The sequence below is a fragment of the Scyliorhinus torazame genome, chromosome 1 (assembly GCF_047496885.1).
Source record: "Scyliorhinus torazame isolate Kashiwa2021f chromosome 1, sScyTor2.1, whole genome shotgun sequence".
In the NCBI taxonomy this organism is placed as follows: Eukaryota; Metazoa; Chordata; class Chondrichthyes; order Carcharhiniformes; family Scyliorhinidae; genus Scyliorhinus; species Scyliorhinus torazame.
The window spans coordinates 51980136-52001788 of NC_092707.1; the positions used below are offsets into that span (position 1 = coordinate 51980136).

Below are 21653 nucleotides of genomic sequence, written 5' to 3' on the forward strand. Positions count from 1 at the left end.
AATTGATCGGCCGAATGGCCTCCTCCTGCATTGTAGGGGTTCTATGAACACAGTGCTATGCAAAAGATTATGAGTTAAGGTAAGGACTCATGGAGTTGGGTGCAATATATTAGCATGGATTGATTAATGAACAGGGAGAAGGCATAATGGGGAATTTTCAAGTTGGCAACCTGTAACTAGTGGCGTGCTGCAAGGGTCAATGCTGGAACCTCAGTTGTTGACAATTTATATTAATGGCGAAGATACCAAAGGTAATGTATCCATGTTGCTTACAATCCAAAACTAGGTGGTGCTCTAGCTCTCAGGAGAGCAAAAAAGGCCACAAAGGAATATAGACAGCTTAAGTGAGTGGGCAACAAGTTGGTAGATGGAGTATAATGTTGGAAGATGGTTATTCACTTTGGTGGGGAGGGTAGAAAAGCAGGATATTTTTCAAATGTTGAGAAACATTTAAATGTTGATATTCAGAGAGGTTTGAATGCTAAACGTTAGCACAAAGATAAAAACAAATTACTGCGGATGCTGGAATCTGAAACAAAAACAGAATGTACTGGGTAATCGCAACAGGTCTGACAGCATCTGTGGTGCGAGAAGGGAGCTAGCGTTTCGAGTCTGGGTGATTCTTTGTCAAAGCTTTGACACAGAGTCACCCAGACTTGAAACATTAACTCTGTTTTCTCTCCACAGGCACTGACAGACCTGCTGCGATTAGCCAGTATTTTCAGTTTTTGTTTGAGTGCTAAAAGTTAGCATGCAGGTACAGAAAGATGTGAGCAAAGGCTTGTTGACATTTATTGCACAGAGGCTAGAGTACAAGAGCAAGAACGTTTTGCTACAGTTGTACTTGGCGTTGGTGGGAACACCTCCTAGAGTAATGTGTGCAGCTTTGGATTTCTTGTCCAATGAAGGATAAACTTCCCTTTGAGAAACCCAACACGCTCGATTCTTAGGATGAGATGGTGAGAGGTTGAGTAGAATTATCGCTGGAGTTTAGAAGAATGAGAGATAATCTCATTGAAACTTGTAAGATTCGGAGTGTGGGGGGGAGGGGGGTACACGGCCTTAGGATAAGAGGCCGATTATTTAAGAGTGAGATGAGGAAGAATTTCTTCACTCGGAAAAATGCAAATCTTTGGTATTCATACTCCAGAGGGCCATAAATATTTAGCTGTTGAGTGTACTCAAGACTAATATTGACAGATTTGTTGGACTCTAGTGGAATCAAGTGATATGGGGAGCAGGAGGGAAAGTGGAATTGAAGTAAAAAGTCAGTCATGATTTTATTAAAAGGGAACAGGCTCAAGGGGCCATTTGGCGTACTCCTGCTCCGAGCTCTTATCTTCTTATGTTCTTATCCTTGTATTGCTCAATATTCCAGTGTTGAGTATGGTACCTCCACACTCATTATTTGTTCGTCCTTCGATGTAGTGTAAACGCAGCTTGTTTAGTGTTAGCTAGATCTCCAGGAATAAACAGGAGAGAAAAGTACAAGAATGAAAGACTTACAGCTGTTTCTGTAGTTTTGTTGTTAAATAGCACTCTTGCAAACGGATCCGATGTGCCAGAAATGTCTCTTGGTGCCAGGTCTCTAAAGAGATAATAGAGAATAAAATGTCCATGATATTTCCTTCGATCACAGCTGAGTGGGAAGTTGCTGACTCACCGTGTGAGCGCAGGGTTGCAACATTACTAATTAGTGCTGATAAGCCAATAAGAGTAAATCCACTAAGAAAATCTGAGCGGCAACTTAGTACATAATGGGGCCAGCAATCACCTTTTTTAATTTAGTCAAATCTGCTGCGATTTGTAGCAGGCACTACTGGTATGGTGGACACTCCTTTTGAAATTCCCCCTGTCGTGTGAGAGTTGGAAGGCAAGGAGGATTGTCAGTCACTTCATCAGGGAGAGGGTGCCTGTCCCTGAGGTGGGTGGCATAGAATCATAGAATTTACAGCACAGAAGGAGGCCTTTTGGCCCATCGAGTCTGCACCGGCCTTTGGAAAGGCATCCCACATAAGCCTATCCCAACCCCGTAACCCAGTAACCCCACCTAAACATTTTTGGACACTAAGGACAATTTAGCATGACTAATCCATCTAACCTGCACATCTTTGGACTGTGGGAGGAAACCGGAGCACCCGGAGGAAATCCACACAGACAGTCACCCAAGGCCAGAATTGAACCTAGGCCCCTAGAGCTGTGAGGCAGCAGTGCTAACCACTGTGCCACCATGCCTCCCTTTGTTGTTTTCCATTATTATTTTTAGAACTGCTTCCAGCAATCCCTTCATGATTGTTGTTGTGGCAATTTCTTACTCCGTATAGTGAACGAGTCCAACATTTAAGTGCCATGCTTCACTCCATCAAAGTGGCATTGGATCCTAACAACATCATAAGATCCATTGAATAAATGAGGCTCTCACCTGTTTCTAGTGAGAGCACGGGATAGCTAAGTTGAGGCCTACTCAACAATGACTACACTTCAATAATATTTAATTGGCTATAAGGCGCTTTGAGAAGTCCTGAAGTTGTGATGCAACCTCGTCTTTCTTGTTTTACTCAAAGGTGGCAGTGGGCAGGGCTCAGATGGAAAGTCAGCTGCCCTGCACCCCAGCCTTCCTACAGCCCTGTTGCTACTGAGGCAAAAAGCGGCCGGGCGACTACAGGATCTATTATGTTTCCAGTTACGATTGTATGGCATGCATTACATTTAACAGCAATGCAATACCACTTTCATTAGTGTTGAGAGAATTCAGGGCAATGTACCAAAGCACGATGGCTTTTGCTTCTGTACGGGGAGAAACAAAATTTCTCCTGCCATCCACAAAAAAGTATCAACAGTCACAAAATAATTGAAAATAAGCTGTGCACAGCTGGAGCATGAATCTATAATCAAAATATGTTTGTTCCAGGGCAGCACGGTGGCACAGTGGTTAGCACTGCTGCCTCACGGCGCCGAGGCCCCAGGTTCGATCCCGGCTCTGGGTCACTGACTGTGTGGAGTTTGCACATTGTCCCCGTGTTTATGTGGGTTTCACCCCCACAACCCAAAGATGTGCAGGGTAGGTGGATTGGCCACACTAAATTGCCCCTTAATTGGAAAAAATGAATTGGGTGCTCTAAATTTATGGGAAAAAAAATATGTTTGTTCCTTCTTGCTGCCAAAACCATGAGACTGCTGGGAGGAGCCATCCTTGGAAAGTCTGTGGATGGCTCCTCGGGGCTTTCTGAGCATCAGAAATGTATGTTTTGAGGTAGGCTGACGTTCTCAAGGTTATGAAAGAATTGATAAAGTGGATCATGTCTATTCGTTGTTCGGCTTAAAGGTTCGAGTACCAGCTAGCCTCAGTTAAAAATGAGCATTATGAAGTAAAAGAGGGCAGTTTGAATTCTTTTTTCCTTCCCAGAAGGTGTTAGAAGTGTGGGTTTTAAAATGAATGCCATCGTGAGCAGATAATTTGAGTGGGTTCAAAAGAAAATGTAATTCATTTCTGGAGAAATAAAGAGACTGTGGTGCGAGCAATAAAGGCAAATCCGCTGTGCCCAATGGCACTTTTTGTCCCTGAAGTTTCCCAGATTGGTTTTACTTGTGAGGGCCTGTTGCGTAGAACACACAAGTCCCACGGAGAAAAAAAACATTCATAACTTCAATGAAGGCGGTTTTTGCAGAATAACTTTCTGTAGTTATGGTTGGAAAATTGCAGCACAGAGGGAGGCCAGTTGGAGTCACAGTAACTTCATTGAAGTGTTAATGTAAGCCTACTTTTGACAATGATAAAGATTATTATTATTAGGAAAGGAGCTACCCAATTTAGCCCTGCACCCCAGCATTTTCTCCTCAACTTTGTAAGTAAGATCAGAACAGCGACTAATCTCGGAAAAAGCTTCTTGTGGCTCAGATTGAAAGACAGATAAATGTCAAATTGTGATATGGAAAAAGAAACATCTCTTGGCTTTTGAGCAGAAATCAGAGGACAAAGATCCTGTCGACACAAGCACGGAAATGAAAAATGAAAATCGCTTATTGTCACAAGTAGGCTTCACATGAAGTTACTGTGAAAAGCCCCTAGTCGCCACATTCCGGCGCCTGTTCGGGGAGGCTGGTACGGGATGCTCTGCCTGGCTTTAAACCCCTGCCAACTAAACCCCTGCCAAATTTGTGACCTTTTCTGTCATGTGTGCTTATTTATAACCATAACTAAATGGCATTCCGATGGTCAACAAAACAGGCGAACCGATAACACTGAAAGATGCCAGCAGGTTCTGGGGAATTCCTGTTTCCTAGGCTGACTGTTTCCCTTTGTTTGTTACTCAGAAACTGCAGGCCCAATAAATCAAAACAGGACAGTGAAGTTTCTCAAATGTCAAAAATAGATTGGATTTGGATTTGGGTTTATTGCCAAGTGTACCAAGGTACAGTGAAAATATTGTTCTGTATACAGTCCAGTCAGATGGTTCCATACATGAAAAACATAGGACATGCAATAGATACACAATGTAAATACATAGACACAGACATCGGGCGAAGCATATGGAGATTAGTGCTGCACAGTAGAAAATAATACTAATCTTTATTATTGTCACAAGTAGACCTACACTAACACTGCAAAGAAGTTACTGTGAAAAGCCCCTAGTCGCCACTCTCCGGCGCCTGTTCGGGCACACTGAGGGAGAATTCAGAATGTCCAATTCACCTAACAAGCAGGTCTTTCAGGACTTGTGGGAGGAAACCGGAGCACCCGGGGGAAACCCACGCAGACACAGGGAGAACGTGCAGACTCCACACAGACAGTGACCCAAGCCGGGAATCGAACCCCGTTCCCTGGTGCTATGAAGCAACAGTGCTAACCACTGTGCTACCATGCCGCCCATGTGTGGAGAGGTCAGTTGAGTCCATAACAGGATCATTCAGGAGTCTGGTAGCAGCGGAGAAGAAGCTGTTTTTGAATCTGTTAGTGCGTTTTTAGACTTTTGTTTCTTCTGCCCAGTGCAGGAGGTTGGAACAGAGAATACCTGGATGGGAGGGATCTTTGATTATGCTGCCCGCTTTCCCAAGGCAGCGGGAGGTGTAGACAGAGTCAGTGGATGGGAGGCGGGTTCGCATAATGGACTGGGCTGTGTTCACGATTCTCTGAAGTTTCTTACGGTCTTGGGCCGAGCAGTTGCCATACCAGGCTGTGATGCAGCCAGATTGGATGCTTTCGCTGATACATCTCTAAAAATTGGTAAGAGTAAATGTGGACATGCCGAATTTCCTTAGTTTCCCGAGGGAGTATAGGTGCTTTCTTGGTGGTAGCGTCGATGTGGGTGGACCAGAACAGATTGCTGGTGATGTGTACACCTAGAAATTTGAAGCTGTCAACCATCTCCGCCTCGGCAGACAGGGGTGTGTACAGTACTTCGCTTCCTGAAGTCAATGACCAGCTCCTTAATTTTACTGATATTAAGGGAGAGATTGTTCCCATTGCACCACACCATTCAGTTCTCTATCTCTCTCCCAGCTTGGTTATGGCCTTCATTCCAGTTTTCTGATCATTCGAAAGTCCACATTCTGAATACACGCACAGTGGAACCAAAGTAAAAGGTTCTGTGGCATTGAAATCATTCAACGCCACATTAGCTGGCAGATATGAAATCTGGAGTTTGGGATTTTGAAGAGGGCAGGGTTTTCCTTCCTGCCATTCGATGAGTACTGACTGCCCAGCAACCATTTGGAATAGAATCATAGAATCCCTACAGTGCAGAAGTGTAGTGCTGCACTTAATGATAATCTTTATTAGTGTTACAAATAGGCTTACATTAACACTGCAATGAAGTTACTGTGAAAAGCCCCTAGTAGCCACATTCCGGCACCTGTTTGGGTACACTGAGGGAGAATTCAGAATGTCCAATTCACCGAACAAGCACATCTTTCGGGACTTGTGGGAGGAAACCGGAGCACCCGGAGGAAACCCACGCAGACACAGGGAGAACGTGCAGACTCCGCACAGACAGTGACACATTCAGCCCATCGAGTCTGCATCAGCCCTTGGAAAGAGCACCCCATGCCTCCACCCCGTCCCCCGTAAACCCAGTAACCCCACCTAACCTTTTGGACACTAAGGGTCAATTTATCATGGCCAAGCCACCTAACCTGAACATCTTTGAACTGTGGGAGGAAATCGGAGCACCCGGAGGAAACCCACGCAGACGCGGGGAGAACGTGCAGACTCCGCACAGACAGTCACCCGAGGCCAGAATTGAATCCGGGTCCCTGGAGCTGTGAAGTAGCAGTGCTAATCACTGTGCTATCGAGCTGCCCAAAAAGCTCCAACAAGCATCCGATGGTAGGAGATGGAGGCATCTCACCCCCTTGCCTACATTCCCACTCAAGGCATGAACATAGTCCACTTTTCCCCTCTGTCTCTGAATCCCCCCACCAGCCTGAAAATTGAGGCTGGATGAAAATCTACCCTTAATTGGTCAAAGTCAGCCTCTTAAGGGCTCCAAATGAGGCAAAGGCGGGTGGGCCAGCCTTAACCTCACCCATCCAAGTGTAAAATTGCAGAGAGATTGGGATGAGTGGGAACTTGGTGAGAAGGCTGGCCGAGATATTTGACGGTAATCACCACCGCCCACCACCAAAGAACCCAGTTCATTTTTTAATTCATTCACAGGATGCAAGCTTTGCCAGCCAGGACAACAGTTGTTACTCATCCCTAAAGCCATGGAAAAGGTGATAGTGAATGGCCTACTTGAACCACTGCAACCAATCTGGTGTAGATGGAGTTTTAAAAGAACAACAGTGAAGGTTTGGTAATATAGTTCAGATGGTTGTGACTTGGAGGGTAACATTCACAATGATGACAACAAACTTGCGGATGGTGATGTTCCCATGTGCCTCAGGTCCTTGACCTCCTAGCTGCAAGTTGGACAGAGGCTGCAAAAGGAGCCTTAGCAGGTTGCTTCAGCACATCTTGTAGATGTTACACACTGCTGCTATTATTGAAGGAGGGAGTATCAACAAAGATCTCCATTTTTCACCTTATGTTGGAGGGAAAGTCATTGATGAAGCAGCTGAAGGAGGTTGTGCCAAGGACACGACCATGAAACCTCTGCAGTGATGGCCTGAGACTGAGATGATTACTTGGCCTCAAACAGACACAGCCATCTTCCTTTGTGCTAGATATTATTCCAGCTAGTGAAATGTTTCCCCCTAATTCCCAATGACTTCAATTTACTCGGGTTCCTTGATATCACACTCAATCAAACATTGCCTTGATATCAAGGGCAGTCACTCATATCTCAACCTCAGGAATTCAGCATGTCTGTTCATGTTTGGAGCAAGGCTGTAATGAGATCTGGAACAAAAGCCCGAGTGGAATCCGAGCTGAGCATACGTGAGGAGGTTATTGTTGAGTAAGTGCCGCTTGACAGCATGGTCTACGATACCTTCCATCACTTATGATTGAGAGTAGACTGAGGAGGCAATAATTTGCTGGATTAGATTTGTCCTGTTTTTTTATGGAATGGACAGGGATAACCAATATGCTGCTTTGTCAGGTGGATGCTAGTTTTGTAGCTGTACTGGAACAACTTGATAGGGAACACGGCTAGTTTAGGCTACTGTTAGGATGTTGTCAGGATCAAAAGCTTTTGCCATATTGAGTGCTTTCAATCTTTTCTTGTTATTGATATGCCTTCAATAAGCACAAGACGAGTGATGAATGTAACGGAGGCTTTAATACACTAAACAGCTAGCCTCCTGGCCTCTGGTCCCGAACTGTGATGGAGGCGGAGACTAGCCACCTTTATACATGAGCCCGAGGGGAGGTGCCACAGGCGGAGCCAGCCGGGACAAGCCCAGGCATGTACAACACAACACAATGCAACACAGTGGTTTACCACATTCACCCCCTGTTTAAAAAGAGTCCGGCGGGAATGAAATGGTCTTAAAGGTCAAGTCTGTCGGTCGGAGGCCTTGACCTTCCGCCATGATCGCCTCAGTCCCGGCCGTGGTGTGGGCACCGATGTCGAGACCTGCGCGTCCGGGAGCGTGTTGTCCTCTTCTTCACCCAGTTGTTGAGTCGGTGAAGGGGGGGGGGGGGGCAGTGTACGGCGGAGGTGGTGATAATGGTCGCCGGTGGGTCTGCGGGTGCTAGTTTGTGAGGTAGGTGGGCAGGGGTGGGAAAGACGGTGTAGGGTCGGGGGTGGTGGTGGTGATGGTCGCTGGGGAGCCTGCTGGTGCCAAATCCCGAAGGGAGACTGTGTCCTGTCGCCCGTCCGGGGAGTGGCAGGACTTTCTCGATGAGGGGATCGGATTTATGGCTCCTCGCATGCTTCCTGAGGAAGACGGGCCCTGGGACTGCCAGCCAGGACGGGAGTGAGACCCCGGAGGTGGATTCCTGGGGAAAGCAAACATACGCTCATGAGGAGTCTCGTTGGTGGCTGTACACAGGAGCGACCGGATGGAGTGGAGCGCATCGGAGAGGACCTCCTGCCAGCGGGAGACTGGGAGGCGCCTAGGCCGTAGGGTCAGGAGGACGGCCTTCCAGGACCTCCTTCTCTACCTGTCCGTTTCCCCGGGGGCTATAGCTGGTCGTCCTGCTGGAGACAATGCCCTTGCTGAGCAGGAACTGACGCCGCTCGTCGCTCATGAAGGAGGATCCCCGATCACTATGGGTGTAGGCAGGGAACCCGAACAGGGTGAAAAGACTGTGCAGGGCCTTGATGACGGTGGCAGAGGTCATGTCAGGGCACGGGATGGCGAAAGGGAATCTTGAGTACTCGTCAACAATGTTGAGGAAGCACACGTTACGGTCAGTGGAGGGAGGGGCCCTTTGAAATCGATGCTGAGGCGCTCAAAGGGGCGAGAGGCCTTTACCAGGTGTGCTCTGTCTAGTCGGTAGAAGTGCGGCTTGCACTCCGCGCAGACCTGGCAGACCCTGGTCACGGTCTTGACCTCCTCGATGGAGTAAAGCAGGTTGCAAGCGTAGATGAAGTGAAAAAAACGGGTGACCCCCGGGTGACAGAGGTCATTGTGGAGGGCCCGGAGTCGGTCTACTTGTGCGCTGGCACATGTATCACGGGATAGGGCCTCTGGGGGCTCAGTGAGCTTCCCAGGTCGATACAAGATGTTGTAGTTGTAGGTGGAGAGCTCGATCCTCCACCTCAGTATCTTGTCATTCTTGATCTTGCCCCGCCGTGTGTTATTAAACATGAAGGCAACCGACCGTTGGTCAGTGAGGAGAGTGAATCGCCTGCTGGCCAGGTCATGCCTCCAATGTTGCACAGCTTCTACGATGGCTTGGGCTTCCTTTTCGACGGAGGAGTGCCGACTTTCGGAGGCATGGAGGGTACGGGAGAAGAAAGCCACGGGCCTGTTTGCTTGGTTGAGGGTAGCGGCCAGGGCAAAGTCCGACGCATCGCTCTCCACCTGGAACGGAATGGACTCGTCCACAGCGTGCATCGCAGCTTTTGCAATATCTGCCTTGATGTGATTGAAGGCCGCGCGGGCCTCAGCCGTCAGGGGAAAAACGGTGGATTTGATAAGTGGACGGGCCTTGTCCGCATAATTGGGGACCCAATGGGCATAATACGAGAAGAACCCCAGGCATCTCTTCAGGGCCTTGGGGCAGTGGGGGAGGGGGAGTTCCAGGAGGGGGCGCACGTGGTCGTTGTCGGGCCCTAGGACTCCGTGTTCCACGACGTAGCCGGAGATGGCTAGGCGGGTTGTGAGGAAAACGCATTTTTCTTTATTATAGGTGAGATTCGGGAGTTTAGCGGTGTGGAGGAAGTGCCGGACGTTTTCATCCTAGTCCTGCTGGTCATGGCCGCAGATGGTGACATTGTCTAAGTACGGGAAAGTGGCCCGCAGCCCGTACTGGTCAACCATTCGGTCCATTTCTCGCTGGAAGACCGAGACCCCATTGGTGACGCCAAAGGGGACCCTGAGGAAGTGGTAGAGGCTGCCACCTGCCTCGAAGGCAGTGTATTGGCGGTCCTCCGGGCGGATAGGGAGCTGGTGGTACGCGGACTTCAAGTCAACTGTGGAGAAGACTCGATACTGCGCAATCTGGTTGACCATATCAGATATGCGGGGGAGGGGGCACACATTGAGCTGCGTGTACCGGTTGATGGTCTGACTGTAATCGATGACCATCCGGTGCTTCTCCCCAGTCTTGACGACCACCACTTGGGCTCTCCAGGGGCTTGTACTAGCCTCAATGATCCCCTCTCGCAGGAGTCGCTGGACCTCCGACCTGATAAAGGCCCTGTCCTGGGCACTGTATCGTCTGCTCCAGGTAGCGACGGGCTTACAGTCCGGGGTGAGATTTGCGAAGAGTGAGGGTGGGTCGACCTTAACGGTCGCGAGGCTATAGATGGTGAGGGGGGACAGGGGTCCACCGAACTTTAAACTAAGGCTCTGGAGGTGGTACTGGAAGTCGAGCCCCAGTAATAGGGCAGCGCAGAGATAGGGAGGGATGTAGAGTTTGAAGTTAGCGTACTCTACACCTTGTATAGTAAGGGTCACGACACAGTACCCCCAGATTTCTACTGCATGGGATCCGGAAGCCAGGGAGATTTTCTGGGTCGCGGGTAAGATTGGGAGGGAACAGCGCCTTACCGTATCTGGGTGAATGAAGCTGTCTGTGCTCCCGGAGTCGAAAAGACAGGCCGTCTCGTGCCCGTTGATCCGGACGGTCATCGTAGACTTCGTGAGGTGGTGTGGCCGGGACTGGTCAAGCGTGATGGAGGCGAGCTTCAGAAGGCGGTCAGTAGGCCGGTCGGAGGTAGCGGCGGCCAGCATTCGGTCGGGTGAGCCAGGCTCCCGGGAGGCAGCGGAGTGATCCCAAGATGGCGGCCTCAATGAGTCGCACGTGGCGGGAGGCATCGGCGACGGCATCCAAGATGGCGGCCCCCATGGGTCGCGGGTGGTGGGTGGCAGCGGTGATGGTGTCCAAGATGGCGGCCCCCCGTGGGTCGCGCGTGGCTGTTGGAGGATGCGTTAAAGATGGCGGCCCCCATGGGTCGCACATGGCTGCTGAAATTGAAGATGGCGGCGAAGATGGCGGCGCCCACGCGTTGCACATGGCGGGTGGCGCGGCAGCTAGGGGAGGCCCCGACACGCAGCAGGCAGCGCTGCTGGGCCTAGATGTACAAGGGGGAGATCGGGTCTGGCAGGCTTTAGCAAAGTGGCCCTTCTCCCCACAGCCGTTGCAATTCGCGTTCCGTGCAGGGTAGCGTTGTCTGGGGTGGCTGCCCTGGCCGCAAAAGTAGCACCTCGGGCCTCCGGCGTTGGCGGGCCGTTGCACGGCACAGGCTTGCATCGCACCCGGGTCGGATGATGGCTGCGCCCACGAGGCCCACAAGGGTGCCGCGCGGTCGGAGGTATAGGCCTCCATGTTCTGGAAGCCACCTCTAGCGAGTTGGAGAGTTGCACTGTCTCTGGGAGACTGAGTGTACCCCCTTCTAGTAATCGCTGGCGGATATAATTTGATTTCAGGCCCGCGACATAAGCGCCCCTGGTCAGCAGCTCTGCGTGCTGGGTAGCCGATATCGCCCGGCAATCACAGTTCCGGCAGAGTACACGCAAAGCATGCAGGAATTCTGCAAGTGATTCCCCCGGTCGTTGCCGTCTCATGGCAAGAAGGTGCCCAGCATACACCTCGTTAACGGACTTCACGTATTGTCCCTTCAGCAGCATTATTGCCTCCGCATACGAGGGGGCGTCACTAATGAGAAGGAAGACTCTTGCGCTCACCCGTGCGTAGAGGATCTGCTTCTTCTGGAGGTCTGTGAAGTCTTCGGTGAAGGATGTGCGGTACGCTTCGAAGCAGCTTAGCAAGTGCTCAAAAGTTTCTGTGGCATCGGCTGCCTGTGGGTCCAGCTGCAGGCGATCAGGTTTGAGTGAGGAGTTCATCGTAAAGTTTAGTGTCTTAAAATGATGTGCCATCAATAAACACACGATGAGTGATGAATGTAACTGAGGCTTTAATACACTAAACAGCAAGCCTCCTGCCTCTGGTCCCGAACTGGGGCAGAGGCGGGGACTAGCCACCTTTATACATGAGCCCAAGGGGAGGAGCCACATGCGGAGCCAGCCTGGACAAGCCCAGGCATGTACAACACAACACAATGCAACACAGTGGTTTACCACAGTTATCATGTGGAATAAATCAAACTGACTGAAGACTGGCATCTGTTTTGCTCGGTACTGTAGGAAGTGGTCGAAATTAATCTTCCAATTGGTACTTCTGGCTGAAGATGGTTGCCTTCACTTTTGCATTAGTGTTCTGGGTTGTCATTATTGAAGATGGAAATGTTTGTGTTCTATCCTGGAAAGCCAGGTGGTGAAGAATGATCCTGCAGCCAATCTTTACTCAGTCTTATATTTTTTCACAAAGTGAACCATTGCAAGCATAAACCTCTTAATTCAACCACATCACCATTCCAGTAAATGTCCCTTCATATCTGCCCAAGTGGAACCCCAATTAACGCCCTCCACCTGCTTACAAATAAAACCAATTGATGTACAATAATACCTCCTAGTTTGATTAGCTATAAAATTGTCCACCATCATTCACAACTGATATAGCTTCTATTTCTAAATACCAGGGCCGGATTCTCCGAAAATGGGGCTAGGTCCTCAGGCCCGCCGGAAATCGGGCGCGAATCACTCCAGACTTTTTTTGATTTCAAGAGGAATAGCAGGGTCCTGGCGTGTGCTCCGCAGCTGCTGCCGATATGTGGACCTGCAGTTCCGCGCCGGGCCCCGCGCAACATAGCGGAGCCATACAGTGGACCGGCGCGGAAGAAGATAGGCTGCCCCCGGATCGTGCGCCCACCGATTGGTGACCCCCGATCGCGGGCCTGGCCATCGTGGAGGCCCTCCCCCAGAGTCTGATCCCCCGCCCTCTCACCAGGACGGCCAGCGCGGCTGTGGGTCCGAGCTCCCGCTGGGTGGAACCAGGTTGGAACCACGCCGATGGAACCCGGAGGGAACCCGGCCGGCCGATCGTGGAGAAGCGCCGCGGGGGCTGCTTTTAATGGCCCCCGACTGGTGCCGCGTCGACTGCATGCGCGTGGCTGGCGGCGATTCTCCGGTCTGCGGAGAATCGCATCCCGGCGTTGGAGCCATTCACGGGTCTGAGACCCCATTCTCCGCCGCCGTGCCAAGCACGATCTTGGCGCAAAGGCTCAGAGAATCCCGGCCCAGCTTCCTGTTTGCCTTTTTAACCACTTCCTCAGCCTGCCCTGCCACCTTCAAAGATTTGTGCACATTGCTACCCAGGTCCCTCTGCTCCCTGCAACCCCTTTAGAATTATATCCTTTATTTTATATTACCTCTCCTCGTTCCAACCAAACCATATTACTTCATGCTTCTCTACATTAAATGTCATCTGCCCCATGTCTGCACATTTCACCAGTCTGTCTATATCTTCTTGAACTCAATCACTATCCTCCTCACAGTTCACTATACTTCCAGTTTTTGTGTCCTGTACACCTGTCTAGGTCATTAATATATATCAAGCAAAGCAGTAATCCCAGTACCGCACTGACCCCTGGGAAACACCTTCCTCAAGAGTGAACAATAACCTTTCAACTCTATTCTCCATTTCCTGTAACTTGGCCAATGTAAAATGCATGCTGCTGTTATCTCTATTATTCCATGAGCTTCAACTTTCCTGGCAAGCCTATTAAGCGGCACTTTGTCAAGCACCGTTTGGAAGTCCAGGTCACATCAGCCATTATCCTCATCAAAGCTCTCTGTCTCCTCATCGAAAAGCTCAATCGGGTTCATTCAACACAGTTTGCCTCTGACAAATTCATTCTGGCTTTACTTAATTAACCCACATTTTTCCAAATTGATGTTGTCCTCAATTATAATTTCTAAAAAACTTTCCACCGCTGGGGTTAAACTGACTGATCTGTACTTGTTGGCCTTATCCTTACGTCCTTTTTTGAATAAGAGCGTAACACTTCAAATTCTCTAGTCCTTTGGAACCACCCCTGTATCGAAGGAGGATTGGAAGATTATGGCCTGTACCTCTGCAGTTTCCACCCTGCCTTCTCTCAGCATCCTCAGGTGCATTTCATCCTGTCCTGCTGACTAATCAACTTGGGTTATTTCCAGTCTTTCGAACACCTCTTTCCCAAAGTTTAGCCCATCCACTACCATTTTCATTGTCACATCGACAGCACCTCTTTCTTGATGCAAGCACGTGCAAAGTACTCAATTTTTACCTCAGCCATGCCCTATGTCTCTATGAATAGACCCAGTTTTTCAACCCACCCCTCTGCTTACTAGCCTTTTATTATTTATATGTTTATAGAAGATTTTGGACTCCATTTTATATTAACTGCAAGTCACATCTCATGTTCCGTCCAGTCAGGATTTTCCTGGTTAAACCGTATTTGTCCCCATTTTCTCCTTTTGATTTCTGGGGGAATTTTTGTCCATGGATGATTAATGACTTGAAGGCAAAGCGGTTTACCTTTAATTCAAACAGAAGCCTGGGTTGGGAAACTGAAGACTGAACTGTGGTCTCCAGGCAAAACAGTCCGCAGGAAGCTGTTTGTGTTGAAACCAGCAGATTCAAGGCGTATTTGCCTGACATTGATGGACTTGGCTGGCAGCCAATGGACTTACTCAAATTGACAGGCTTTGCCAATATTCCATGCTGATTTGTTCTGATTTCTCTAGAATGTATATTCCCCAGTCAGGCTGCTTTTTCCTTACAGATGTATTTTTGAGATCAGGGCTGGAAGCTGGTTCTCTGATTCTCTCTCTGTGAGATATGTAAAAATCTCATGTGGGTACTTCTCAGTAAGGCTAGAGGTCATTCTGGTGAAGCTGGAAACCAATTAAGACTAAAACTCAGGCTGAAGTTGGTCTGAGGTGAGACAAAGAGTCTTAAGAATTGAACAAGCCTGAGACTGTTCCTTTGAGTGAAGTGCCAGGTTAACAAATGTTAAAGTCTCTCCAGAGGAAATCCTGCTGTGTGGGAGTACATACTGAATGTTACTGCCAGAAGAACATCACTAACAATACACTGGTGACTTTGATCACTCAGTGTCCTGAGAGGACAACCTGCTGCAAAGACTTCAACATCAGAAACAAGGATTCTCATCTTTCTGTTTTATCTTCATCCCTATTGTTTTACCCCTCCCTCTGTGCTTGTCTGTCTTGTATGTGTGGGTAGAGAGTGGGACAGTCACAAGAGGGGAAAGTAGGTTAGCTGGTCACTATTCCATTGTAATTTCTGCATGTTTCAACTTTATTTCTGTTATAAATAAACAGTTATTGTGTTCAACCTACAAACCTGGAGGCTATAACTTATTGGGCAGTCAAGGGCTAAAGAGTTTGGGAATTTTACACAAATTATTAGTTAATTCATTTGTGTTGGGACTCTGGTGCCTGTGGAGCTAGAATTGAACCCGCACTAGCACACGGTGTCATAACACTCCCTTTACCTCTCATTTCCTTTTTCACTTCCCCTCTGAACTTTCTCAGTTGTATCAACAACCTGACATCCAGCTGTCAGAGGCCCCATTTTCTGCTTCATCTTATTATTCTGTATCTTTGGTTGCATTACCTTTCACTTGTCACTCAAATTGGCTTTGCTAAGTTTCATATAGGTGACAGCACAAACTATACAGATGTGGGATACAGGATAAGCTGCTTAAATCATTTCCAATCAAGCTTCAGTGTGAAGCAATCAGAATATTGCATTTTCAATGCTGATTGAATGAACTTCTTGATCTGTAATTGAACAGTATTTAAAGCCAACATTCTGATTGTTCACTTTATAACAAAACTCGATAATTCATGAGAATATCCTTGGAAACACAATGGACTGGCGACAACAGTGAAACAATTTGGGTTGCCGCTTGAGTTTAGCCAGTGATATCTTAAAACTGCAACGATCAAGATGAAGAAAGAAGTAGTTCAAACAAGAGCAGAAACTGTGAGCAGATAATTAAACTAAAATTTGGTGGAGTACAGGTTGAGTTAGTGGTTTCATTCAAATATCTGATTATGCGCTATCAGTACTGCTATAATTATTACCACAATAAAACATAGAACAACATGGTGTTTTCACAGGACCTTTCCCGAGTGGCTTAGCACTTCCCTGTAGACTACAACATAAATCTTCATTGTAACTCTCAGTTTGCTCAGTAGCATTGTACCATAATCCAACTGCAACCTGTTCCCTTAATGTTTTTTCAGGTTCTATGACCAGATTTGCGCAAGGGTCCAGAGAGTTCATGTTCTGAAAATCCGTTCAAAAATGGCCAAAGTTAACGTCAACATAAGACAGAAAAACTGGCTAAAACTACTGGATTGGTTTCGTTATGCCTTGCATATTGAGATTAATATAGTGTGTAAACATTCTATGGTCCTCTGCCTTCTTACATTTGATAGATCAGGAAATATAGAAAATAGGAGCAGGAGTAGGCCCTTTCAGCTTGCCCTGTCATTCAACATGATCATAGCTGGTCCTCTATGTCAAGCCATACTCCAGCGCTCTCCCCATAATCCTTGATACCATTACAGTCTAGAAATCTATCAATTTCTTCTTAACTATATTCAGTGATTTGGCCGTCACAGCCCTCTGTAGGAGAGAATTCCACAGCTTCACCACCCTCTTGAGTGAAGGTGTTTCTCCTCAGCTCAGTCCTAAATGACCCCATATCCTGAGACTGTGATCCCTTGTTCCAGACCCCCTCCCTCCAGCCAGAGGAAACAACATCCCTGCATCCAGTCCATCCAGCCCTGTCAGAATTTTATGTTTCCTTTAGATCCCCTCTCATTCTTCAAGGTTCCAGTGAATATAGGCTCAGTTAATCCAATCTCTCCTTATATGACAATTCTGCCATCCTAAGTGTGGTAGCATACACTTGGTCCAAAAAAGGTTCGGAGGGGTTATTGGGTTATGGCGATAGGGTGGAAGTGAGGGCTTAAGTGGGTCGGTGCAGACTCGATGGGCCGAATGGCCTCCTTTTGCACTGTATGTTCTATGTATCTATGTATGTAGTTTGTGTGGATGGCTACCTCGTATTTTCTCATTGCCAGTGGGCACCAAGCTCTTGTTTCTGTCAATTCTCTCTAGTCCATTCTACAGGTTGCGTATCCCTTATTCGAAATTCTGAAATTTGAAAAGCTCTGAAATCCAGACTTTCTATTGAGCGTCAAAATCATGTTTTGAGTCCTCGGTGTCGGCTGTTCCTAGCGCTGTGTACTGTTCTTGTGGCGAAACACATGTGCATGTGTGTAACTTTGCAATTGACGGCACGGGTTTGTTACACCAGATGGTGATCAAGTGCACACACGTGAATCACGTGATACCTTGATTCTGGGAGTAGGTGATTCAGCGGGATAGAGAGTAGTCATGTTTTCAGAAGTTCTGTAGATACTCTTAGTATATTTTGTAATATTGTATCTTAGTAAGTTGGCTCGAATCTAGTTTAGTTGTAGAGTTAAGCTTTGTTTGAAACATAGCTTGATGTTCTTTGGAGGACATTACACTTCAAAGCCATCATCATCCACAAAGCAAAGAACATCACAGCTTCCACCTGCTCTTATTTGCAGTTAGTCCCATTTTCCTGCTCTTTCTGCATAGCCTGACAAGTGTTGCCTTGATGTTATCAAGGACACTGCAGGGGAGAGTGATAGCAGTCAAATTGTATTCAAATAAAATAAGGTCCCATGGAAAGCATATTGGTATTTTGGGCATATGTTGTACATCATTTTCTGGCTATGATTGGAAGGATGATTGGAATCTCTGAAATACACACTTGATGGCTTACCAGGAACACAAAATGACAAATTACCCCACAATCCCAGAGTTGAAAAATGGAGACATTAATGTTCTTTTAATGTCTACACTCATTTCTTCAAGTGAACAGACGTAAATGTCAAGCATTTTCTTTGGTGGTTTTACCTATGATCATCACTTTTTCTCATGACTGTATAAACTTTGTTGAATGGAATCGACTTAATTGGTTTATTAGTATTTTCTAACGAATGGTGATATGAATGGTGATATGATACATACCACCACAATCTTGTTCATTTATTATTCAGGAATTGGCACAAGTTGTGTAAGAGTTGGCATCGCTATCTTCAAATCAGGAAATCATGAGTTCAACCCCGTTGATATACACCTGGGAAATGCTTCCTTTCCATGCAATAGATCATCATAGATCATAGAATTTACAGTGCAGAAGGAGGCTAATTGGCCCATCGAGTCTGCACCGACTCTTGGAAAGAGCACCTTACTTAATCCCAGGCTTCTACACTATCCTCATAACCCAGTAACCCGACATAACCTTTTGGACACTAACGGACAATTTAGCATGGCCAATCCACCTAACCTGCACATCTTTGGACTGTGGGAGGAAACCGGATGCACCCGGAGGAAACCCACGCAGACACGGGGAGAACGTGCAAACTCCACACAGACAGTAACCCGATGCCGGAATTGAACCTGGAACCCTGGAGCTGTGAGGCAGCAGTGCCGCCCACTTTTGGATCAGATGTTAATCGGAGCTTTCACGAGGGACAGCCGCAGTGTCCTGGCCAATATTAATCCTTCAATTAACACTTGTAAGAATAGAATAATTGGCCATTTATGTTGTTGCTGTTTGTGGGGTCTTGCTTGTACACCCATCCATTGCTGCATTTGCCTGACAAATTACAATGAGCAGACTTCAAAAGTAATTACTTGCATGCAGAGTACATGAAGATATTCCGAGGATATGAAAGCAATATTCAAATTAAAATTCTTTCTTTATTCCCCCATGGGGTAAACTGCACACGCCACTGCTGAACATCATTTTCCTTCAGTCTGAACCCCATCTCCTGGCCAGTCCTGTGCTTGCTTTGTGAGCTCGAGGTTTTTTTTCTTAAATTTGGCTTCCAATTTCATGGACTTCTCTAGGCACCAGAACTGTTTCTACATTGGGACTATACCATAACACTCAGATATTGTGCACAATTTAGCGGGTACCGTTAGCCCAGGATGCAAATCCCATAATTGCCACTAAATATTGCGAGAGGCCAAACACTGGATTTGGGCCAGGGAGATTTCCGAACACGATGTTAGGGCAGCACGGTAGCATGGTGGTTAGCACAATCACTTCACAGCTCCAGGGTCCCAGGTTCGATTCTCGGCTTGGGTCACTGTCTGTGCGGAGTCTGCCGTTCTCCACCTGTCTGCGTGGGTTTCCTCCGGGTGCTCCGGTTTCCTCCCACAGTCCAAAGATGTGCAGGTTAGGTGGATTGGCCATGCTAAATTGCCCTCAATGTCCAAGATTTCCCTTAGTATTGGGTGGGGTTACTGGTTTATGGGGATGGCGTGGAGATGTGGGCTTGGGTAGGGTCCGACCACAAGCAGGACCCAGATCTTCCTGCCATTTCAACTCACCGCCCTGCTCTCACGTCCACATGTCCATCCTTGACCTGCTGCAATGTTGCAGTGAAGCCCAGCACAAACTGGAGGAACAGCACCTCATCTTCCAATTAGGCATGTTACAGCCTTCCAGACTTAACATTGAGTTCAATAACTTCAGGATTGTGAACTCTCTCCTCTACTTTCAACCCATTTATATTTCTATCATTCACTTTCACTTCTTCCATCAATCCGTTTTTCCCCTCAGCATTGTCGCCCCGCCCCCCACCCTACCCCATCCTACTAGGGCCATCTGTTGCCTGTTCAATGTTGCCCTTTGACACACTGCTTACCTCTGTTCTAACATTAGTGCGTTCTGATCTCTTAATGTGCCACTGTCAGCAGCTTTCTTAGTCATCATCACCGCCATTTACATTCCCTTTGTTTTTTCATCCATGACATCTTTGTCAATCTCCACCTATCACTGGTCCACTATCAAGTCCCACTGCTCCACCCACAACGGTGTGAATCTGATCTTATTTCCAGTTCTAGCTTTGACAATGAGTCATCCAGACATGAAACATTAGCTCTGTCTTCTCCCCACAGATACTGTCAGACCTGCTGAGAGTGTCTAGAATTTTCCCTTTTTGTTTCAGATTCCAGCATCCGCAGTAATTTGCTTTTCTTTTACCATCCAGTAGACTCTGGCCATTTGGTATGAGCGAGCAGAAAACCTCCTGTCAAAACCCCCAGTAGTAAGGAGCCTTAGGGAGGCGAAATCCAGAGGGAGGTTAAAGGTGAGTCGAAGTGGGCAAAAGCATAGGCCAGGGCCTGTCCTGTTCTGGAGAAGGGGGAGCACCTGAACTGCGAGGGAATGGTTGCCGCCGGCGAAGTTCTGGGACTGGCTGCTTCCAGGACCGGAAGGCCAATGGGTCAGGGGAGATGATAGTGGTCAGCAGTTGCGACACAAGCCTGACTCTCTCTCTCTTGTACGTTGCAGGAATACGATTGATATCAGAATGGAGCCAGTGGAGCTGGCAATCCTATTAATCACGGTACTGGAGCAGCAGCCTCCAGCAGTAATGTTCAGCCACACCGAGGGAAGACCCAGCAGAACAAGACCAGTGGACCGGAGGCCACACCAGTCGAGCAGGGGGCATGAAGGCCCTGAAGGAGACCAAGGGTCTACAGGACTCGTATGTCATTCATGAAGCTGTTGGACAACATGTGCTGTAGAAGACTCCAGCTCACAAGAGGGAGACGATGTGGCATCTGTGCCATGTCCTTGCAGACCTGGCGCCACGTGCCAGTGAAGAACACCTGCTCCTTGTGGCCATCAAGGTCATGGCAGCCCTGAATTTCTACATAACGGCGTCCATCCAGGGCTTCATGGGGGGACCTCTGTGGGGTTTAACAGGCATCTGCCTATATGTAGTGAGATGATGGATGCACTGTATGCATGGGCTCTGCACTACATTCACTTTGGTCTGTACCAGGCCCGGAAGGACAAGAGGGCTACGGGTTTTCGCCACATAGCTGGTCTGCCACAGGTACACCGGGCGATAGACTGCACCCATGTCGCTCATCGCACCCCGTGGCACCAGGGAGTCCGATTCATCAACTGGCAGAACGGAGTACGTCACCCACCTTCTTGCGGCATTGCGCCCCTGTCCTCTTGGTCAGACTGCTGGCACTGACCAGGACGGAAACCATGTCGCAGGCGGAATTCGTCACCTTGCTGGAGGGTCCCCTGCCAGCCCGAGGGTATATTATAGCCCACCTCTCCTCCATGGCCTCCAGGATATGGGTGAGAGCCCCCTCTGTGAATCTAGGTGCAGGTTTCATCGCAGCCATCCTCCCAGCTTGAATGAGAAGAAGTACTCTGGAGCCAATTAAATGCAGCTTCATTAAAGTGCCTCAGATGACCCCCAGGGCGGCCGAATCAGATGCTTCACGGCTCAGCTGGTGCATTTTTCACGTAGGGAACAGCTTATTCTTGTAATCACTGAAAATTGCCGTCTGAATCACACCATCAGGGCAGGCGGGAATCGCACCCATTTTCGCACCAAAAATTACATTTTATAATTTTTTCAGAAAAGCCTGCCCATTGTCTCCAATCTGTTGCTCTCTGTTGCTTATATTTTAAAATAATTTTGATCATCTTATATCCCTTCCCTCACTGCTGCTTTCCCCACTGAGCTTTGACTGGAGTACAAGTTGCACTGGTTTATCCGTTTGTCCCTGGCCAGAGGTTCACTGTCCTGGGCCTTAAGTATAC

The 21653-nt window shown here is 48.0% G+C and overlaps 1 protein-coding gene across 2 annotated transcripts in view; it reads right to left on the bottom strand.

Annotated features, from left to right (window-relative positions):
• Positions 1-21653, bottom strand: part of rasal1a (RAS protein activator like 1a (GAP1 like)) — a 386120-nt gene that overhangs the window by 270320 nt on the left and 94147 nt on the right. For both annotated transcript variants that reach the window (XM_072492394.1, XM_072492310.1), the window contains exon 6: positions 1507-1588. In XM_072492394.1, coding sequence (XP_072348495.1) covers positions 1507-1588 — 82 coding nt within the window. The remainder of the gene's footprint in view (positions 1-1506; positions 1589-21653) is intronic.